The 7,537-nt window shown below is 48.2% G+C and overlaps 1 protein-coding gene across 1 annotated transcript; it reads left to right on the top strand.

Moving 5' to 3' along the window:
- Nucleotides 1–297: 297 nt before the first annotated feature.
- On the top strand, nucleotides 298–1,738 carry LOC139788405 (olfactory receptor 6B1-like). Its single transcript, XM_071728328.1, has one exon. The coding sequence runs from the start codon at nucleotides 327–329 to the stop codon at nucleotides 1,290–1,292; it is 966 nt and encodes a 321-aa protein (XP_071584429.1). The 5' UTR covers nucleotides 298–326; the 3' UTR covers nucleotides 1,293–1,738.
- Nucleotides 1,739–7,537: the final 5,799 nt, after the last annotated feature.

The following is a 7,537-nucleotide window of genomic DNA, read 5'->3' as shown; positions in this document are numbered from 1 at the left end:
CCTGTGGGTTAAAGAGCACAAGGTATTGGGCATAAAATACCCATGGATTTCAGTAATAGTCCAAGCCACTCATTATGAACCATTTATCAAAATACTATAATTAATTTTTGTTTCTATCTCCAAAACCTTACACGACCTGAATGTAATAATGATGTTCTTCCTTTTCCTCCTCCCATTTTTTCCCTTTTTTAGCACTCTTGCTTTCTTCTTTTCAATGTGCCAGTTTCTTCACTTCTTTCCCTATTTCTTGGATTTTAAAAATTTTTTTTTTTTCTTTGTTCTTTGCCTTCACTTCTCCGAAGCTTCGTGCTACGCCCTTCGCCGCGATGCAGAAAAACAGCACAAAATTCAAAGAGTTCATCCTCCTGGGTTTCCCAACCATCGTGGAGCTTCAGGTGTTGCTCTTCCTGATATTCCTGGTAGCCTACATCTTCACCATCTTGGAAAACCTACTGATCATCATCCTGATAAAAATGAACCATCACCTTCACAAGCCCATGTACTTCTTCCTCTGCAACCTCTCCTTCCTGGAGGCTTGGTACATATCAGTCACCGTCCCCAAACTCTTAGGGAATTTTCTCCTGGGAAGCCAAAACATCTCTTTTAGGGGCTGTATGACCCAGCTTTACTTTTTTAGCTCCCTGATTTGCTCTGAGTGCATCCTCCTTGCAGCCATGGCCTACGATCGCTACGTCGCCATCTGCATCCCCCTGCGGTACCCAGAAATCATGAACCCCAGGACCTGCCTCTACCTGGCCACCTTCTCCTGGCTCTCTGGCTTCTTGGCCTCCCTGCTGAAGATCTTTTTCATTTCCCAGCTGTCTTTTTGTGGCTCCAACCTCATCAACCACTTCTTCTGTGACATCAGCCCCTTGCTCAACCTCTCCTGCGAGGACGTGGCGGTGGCCGAAAGGGTGGATTTCATCCTGGCCTTGATCATCCTGCTCCTTCCCCTCTCTGTCACCATCATCTCTTACCTGTGTATTATCAACCCCATTTTACACATTCCCTCATCCCAGGGCAGGAAGAAAGCTGCTTCCACCTGTGTTTCTCACCTCACCGTGGTCACTATTTTTTTCTCAGCTACTCTGTTCATGTACGCCCGGCCCAAGAGGATCCACCCCTTTAATCTGAATAAATTGGTGTCAGTCGTGTACACCACAGTCACTCCCATGCTCAATCCCTTTATTTACTGCCTGAGGAACCAGGAGGTTCGAGAAGCTTGGAAAAAAACTTTCAGCAGGAGAAAAGCTGCCCCCGAGGTCCCTCGATCCGTCGCTCTTCACCTTTAGGATCAATCCTTACAGAAATGGGAGAGTTGGAAAGAAAGTGTCTGGGTTTGGCTTGGGATTGAGTGAATTTCCTTCAGAGTGTGGTGCTGTGCTCTGGATTTGGGGTGAAAACAGGGATAATAGTGGGAAATCTTGGTTACTGCTGGGTGGTGTCCATGCAGCATCAAGAACGTTGAATTCCCCCAGCAAAAATTCCCCCAGACTGGGACAAGAAGCTGGGAAGGGAAATATCTGGAGCAGCTCCCTCCAAATAACCACAGGGATATTCCATGGCATGCTCAGGATGCACAAAGCTTTATAATTGGAGGAAAAACACGGGAATGGTGGACTTCCCCCATTTCTGTCCCAAAAAACCCTGCTACATGTGAGAGAAATGGGGTTCTCTGGGGAAGCCTGGCTACCTGCACACAGTGGGATGAAGTCAATAAATTCCTTTCTTTGCTTTCCTTGGTGTTGTTTTTGTACCTAAACCCCTCAAAGGTTCCATCCCCCCTCCATCCTTTTCCTAAGACACTCTCCCACTCCTGCTCAATAGGGCTCCAAAACCCCAAATGAACAGGACTGGCAAAAAAACCCCAAAGAGTGACCACTGAAAACTTCTCCTGGCCTTAACCCTCACACAGAACCCTACCCAAAACACCGCCAATAATCAGGCTATGAAGTTGGATTTTACTAAAAAAATAAAAAAAAAATCAAATTACCAGTTCTCAGCAGCCACTCTCAGAGTGTTGCTCAATAGGGCTCCCGAAATTCTGAAAGAATAGGCAAAAAAAAAAAAGCAAAGAGTGACCACTGAAAACTTGGGCTGGCCTTAACCCTCACACAAAACCCTACCCAAAACACCACCAATAATCAGGCTATGAAGTTGCATTTTACTAAAAAAATACCAAAAAAATCAAATCTACCAGTTCTCAGCAGCCACTCTCCAGTATTGCTCAACAGGGCTCCCAAAATTCTGAAAGAATGGGACTGGCAAAAAAACCCCAAAGAGTGACCACTGAAAACTTCTCCTGGCCTTAACCCTCCCATGGAACCCTACCCAAAACACCACCAATAATCAGCCTATGAAGTTGCATTTTACCAAAAAAATACCAAAAAAATCAAATTACCAGTTCTCAGCAGCCACTCTCAGTGTGTTGCTCAATAGGGCTCCCAAAATTCTGAAAGAATGGGCAAAAAAAAGCAAAGAGTGACCACTGAAAACTTTGACTGGCCTTAACCCTCCCATGGAACCCCACCCAAAACACCACCAATAATCAGGCTATAAGCTTACATTTTACCAAAAAAAATCAAATATAGCAGCCTTTGGCAGCCACTCTTTGAGTGTTGCTCAATAGGGCTCCCGAAATTCTGAAAGAATGGGCAAAAAAAAGCAAAGAGTGACCACTGAAAACTTTGACTGGCCCTAACCCTCCCATGGAGCCCTACCCAAAACACCACCAATAATCAGGCTATGAAGTTGCATTTTAGTAAAAAAATACCAAAAAAATCAAATTACCAGTTCTCAGCAGCCACTCTCAGAGTGTTGCTCAGTAGGGCTCCCAAAATTCTGAAAGAATGGGCAAAAAAAAGCAAAGAGTGACCACTGAAAACTTTGACTGGCCCTAACCCTCCCATGGAACCCTACCCAAAACACCACCAATAATCAGGCTATGAGTTTACATTTTACCAAAAAAAAAAAATAATCAAACCTCCCAGCCCTCTATTTTTAACCTAAAGCACTCACATGCCCTGGGTAGTGCTGGGTTTTGCAGCCATCCTCCCTTTTAGGACCTGGCAGATGAATATTTTGGAGACAACTCATCCAAAAACCACTGCTTAACTCCCAAATATGGAATTTTCCTGCTCCACCTTTTTCCCACCATCCCCTGGAAAAATCCCCTCTTAATTTTGAGTGTCCCCACCTGGGAAGAAGGAGCCTCAGCTGCAACCCATCTGAGAACAACCCACCCTAACCCTAAACCCTAACCCTAAACCCTAACCCTAAACCCTAAACCCTAAACCCTAAACCCTAATCCTAATCCTAATCCTAATCCTAATCCTAATCCTAAACCCTCACCCCATCCCCTTGCCCAGAGGGCACTTTTACCCCTCAGGTTTGTCAGGGTTTAACCCAGAGAAGAAGGAAAATATTCCCTAAAGCACATCAGAAATGTCCAGGAGTGAGTTGGGGACAAGGATCAGAGCACAACAATCTGGATTTATTTAGGCTGAATCTTTGATCCCCTGCACCAGAGGTGCCCAAAATCAGAAAGGTGCAAATCTGATGGAGAAATCCCCTGGGATTTCTATTTCAATCCCAGAGTCCCTGGAAATGGAAGCTTTAGAAATTCCTAAATCCTAACACTAATTTTATGCCATATTTAAGGCCCAACTCCAAACTCATTCTGTGTGGCCTCTGAGGCCTACGAGGCACTGTCACCTATTTTTTTTGGGAAGACTTGAAAGTTTTCCAAGTGCCAAAGACCTAAAAGATGGATGATTACACCAAACCCAAGCTCAAACTTTCTTCTGGCCAATTTCAGCCCCTAATGGGAAGGGTTGTGGGGCAGCTGAGCACAAATTGTCCTGCTGGGTGACATCAGGGAAAGGTTGGGCCCAAATTCCCTGCAGTCCTCTGAAGTTTATTCCTAAAAATGGATTATTCCCAGCTGGGACAAAGCTCTTCCTGGAACACAGCCCCTCCCTGGGCAGGAAAAAGGCTGGAAAAGACCCTGATTTTTCTCCTAGTAGCAATGAACTTTGCTGAGCAGGGCAGGTGATAGGATCAGGGCAGGCAAAGCAAACACTTTATCTCTTCCAGAAGAGGCTGAAAGTGCATTTATGGCATTTTTTTTTTTAATAGCAGAATCAATCAACAGCCACAATAACCCCACACTGAGCTCCCAGGAGGTGATTAATGCTCTGGGCTGGGGTTGGTTTGGGTTATTAAAGAAGAGAGGGGAAGAAAAAGGAGAAATTATGGACTTTGCCATGGTTTATTGGGCTGCTGGGTGTGGAAGGAACATGTTGGCCTCTTGACTCACTCCAGATGGGTGCCCAGAGCTGGTTTGTGAGGATGGGGGGATGGAGGATGAGGAATGAAGGAAGAGGGATGAAGGATAAAGGACAAAGGATGAAGGGGAAAGGATGATTTTTGCTTCTTGCCTGGCACTGGATACACCTCCTGCACTGGTGTGACCCTTTTTTTACCTTCCCAAGGTGTGGGGGCATCATTCAGGGCCCCCAGACCCGTGGCTGCCTTCAGAACTCTGCATTTCCAGGGCTTTGCAGTCTCAGAACACATCCTTGGGCTGGAGGTGCTGGTCCCAAACTGGGGGATGGAGCTGGTGGAGATCCAACCACATCTCCAACCCCTTCCCATCACCTCCAGCCCAGTGCTGAGGTTGGGGGAAAGCCAGGATCCAGCCCAGCCCATGTTCATCCCCCACCCCACACCCCAGGAGCAGCCTCCCCAAGGCCATAAACCTTGTCCTAGGGCAGGGATATACTGAGAAGCAATATTTTTTTTTTTAATTATTGGGTTTTTTTGTTTGGTTTTTTTTTTTTTTGGTGGGGTAGGGTGGAAACTCTGCTGATAAGGAGCATTTCTGCTGTGTTCAACCTCTGGCAAGAGCTGAGTGTGCATTTCTGGTGATAAAGCAGCAATCACTGCCCCAGGGCCCAGGTGAGTTCCTTATGGCCCATTGCAGCCTCTTCCTATGCAAAGGGCACAGGGCAGGCTTTAAACATGTATTTTAGTCCTGGAAAAGCTGGGAAAAACCACACACAATGGTGCCAAAAACTCTCAGCAAAGATATTTTGCTGGATCTGGGGCCCTCTTGTCAGCCCTGTCCCCAAGTCAGGGTGACATCAAAGGGTTGAACTGGCCATGGCATTTATTCATAATTATTTTAGCAAGCACAGGTCTGAAATAAATGGTAAAAAAGAAAACAAACCCAAAAAACTAAAAACCAGTTGCTTGGAATGCCTCTTTTTTCTTTTTTTTTTTTTTTTTTTCTTTTTTTTAAGGATCAGAAAAATGCTGTTTGTTTACATGAAAAATTTGGACTGGAGTGGTGGGTTTTTTCCCCCCCATCTCCCTCACGGCAGCCTCACCACACCTGGAAAAACAACTTAGTGAATTATCCAGGATGATAATTGATTGAATTCATCAGGAAATAAAGCAGGAGCCTTCAAACTCAGGGGCCAGACAGGGAGGAAAAAAAAAAAAATTCCCCACGCAGTGACTGGTGGCAACTGGTGCAGGGATTGTTGTGCCCCCAAAACCAGAACCAGTACCACAGGAGGCTGTCCACATGATTTTAAAAAGCTCCTTTTGAGGATGAAATTGGGAGAGAATCATTTCTCTCCCCTCCAGAAAGTCCTTGATTATTCCACAAGAGGGCTGGATCACCCCTGGATCACACAGGGGTTTGGAAGCAGCCTTGAAACGCTTGGAGAAATGGGATGAAGAAGCTAAAAAGCTGGGTTGTAATGACAGGAGGGGGAAAATGGGCTTGAGCATCCTCAGCCAGGACCTGGAGGGCCTGGATATACCCAGGAAAATCACCAAATCTCCTCAGCCAGGGTTGGGAGCATCCCCAAATCCCTCCCACAACCACTCCTGCATCCCCTCTCCCATCACTCCCCTGACACCTCAGAGCTCCCCTAAGGAATATTTCCTTTCCAATTCCTTATTTCCTTCTTCTGGGGACCCTGGGAGCACTTTCAGTGACAGACAGGGAGATTTTGCAGGTCTACCAAGCCGAGGAGCTTATCCAAAATTCCCAGAGCCAGTGTAGCACCAGGGCAGTGGCACCCCCTGTGACCTTACAGGGACAATCCAGCCACCCCACTCGTGTCCCTGCACACCCACGGCCTGGGGAGGGGGAGGACAGAGCCTCCCTGCAGCTGGGGATGGCAACACAAGGTGATGAGGAGCATTCTGCTGGGCTGGGGACACCGTGCCTCATCCAGCATCCCCCAAACCGTCGGCATCCGTCTCCATGGCAACGTGGTTTTTCCTATCCTGTCCCTCTGGGCTGCAGCACCAGCAGCACCAGGGACCCTGCAAACTGGGAGCAGATGGGTGTCCCCAGCCCACCCCAGCAGCCCTGAGGGGTTGGGACTGGTAGGGACTGGTCCATGGGGTCCCATGGGTGCCTCTGAGCTCATCCCTGGGAGGTGCCGGGGACACCACAGAGGGACCCAGGAGCATCTTCAAGCTTGCAGGCATCTCCCCTGCCTTTCTGACCCTGCCAGCACCCTCCCACATCTTGTGGTTTGGTTTTGGGGTTTTTTTTTCCTGATCCCAGCTGGAGATTTAGGAGCTGCAGGCATCCCTGGAGATGCAGCCAACAAAAGGACCTCCCACTCAGGGCAAAATCCCACAGCAGCAGCTTCCCCCTTCTTGCCTTGGAAGAGGCTCAGGTGCAAAATGCCCAAGAGCTGCCCTTCCCGTGCTGGGTCCCTCGTTTGGCCTCTCTGCCTGCAATTCCTGGATGCAAGCAGCGTGCTGAGCTCAGGGAGCCCATTCCTTGCTCAACCAAGAACCTCGATGGTGCCAGAGGTTCAGAAACTGAACTTGCAACACCCCAAAGAAGGGAAAACACCTCCCCAGGGCAGCAGGGAGCAAGAGGCTGGCAGGGGCAGAGGAAGTCTCCACTCATCAACCCTTGGCCAGCAGCCAAGCTGGAGCAAAACCAACCTTTTTTTTTTATTATTATTATTTTTTTTTATTATTATTTCCTCTCCAACTTCCCAGTAAAGCGGAGTTTCCAGAGCCCTGGTGGGGAAGGGGCTGATGCTGGCTCCGGGTTGTCTGGGCTCACAGGAGGTGCAGGATGTGTTGCACATGGGCTGAAGGATGGGGAGATGATGGTTGTTTGGGTGCTCGTGTCCATGGTGGGTGGTAGGGAAAAAGCTGGGATTTTTGGAGGGATGTGTAGCAGACATCAGAGCATTGCAGGCTCCTAAATTCCTTTTTTTTCTTTTGAAAATGGCTCTGTAGGGTGCCCTGTCCTGATGGGAGGGCTCATTCCTTGTCGTGTTATCCCCATGGGGTCACCCATGGGCTCCAGCTGAGGAGTTGGGGTGGTGCCCAGCAGCACCCAGAGGTGGCACCAGCTCGAGGGGTTTCCCTCTGGCCTCCCCAAAAAGCTTTCCCCTCCGTGCCAGGTGTCCCCTGTGTCCTCACAGGGGGGTGACCCCAATAAGGGTTGAGGGACTCAGGCAACACAGAAACCAAGGCACAGGTCCCAGGG

Source organism: Heliangelus exortis, chromosome 29, assembly GCF_036169615.1.
Source record: "Heliangelus exortis chromosome 29, bHelExo1.hap1, whole genome shotgun sequence".
Classification (NCBI taxonomy): domain Eukaryota; kingdom Metazoa; phylum Chordata; class Aves; order Apodiformes; family Trochilidae; genus Heliangelus; species Heliangelus exortis.
Note: the sequence above shows the minus strand (reverse complement) of the source record. Positions and strands in the feature narration are given on the sequence as shown.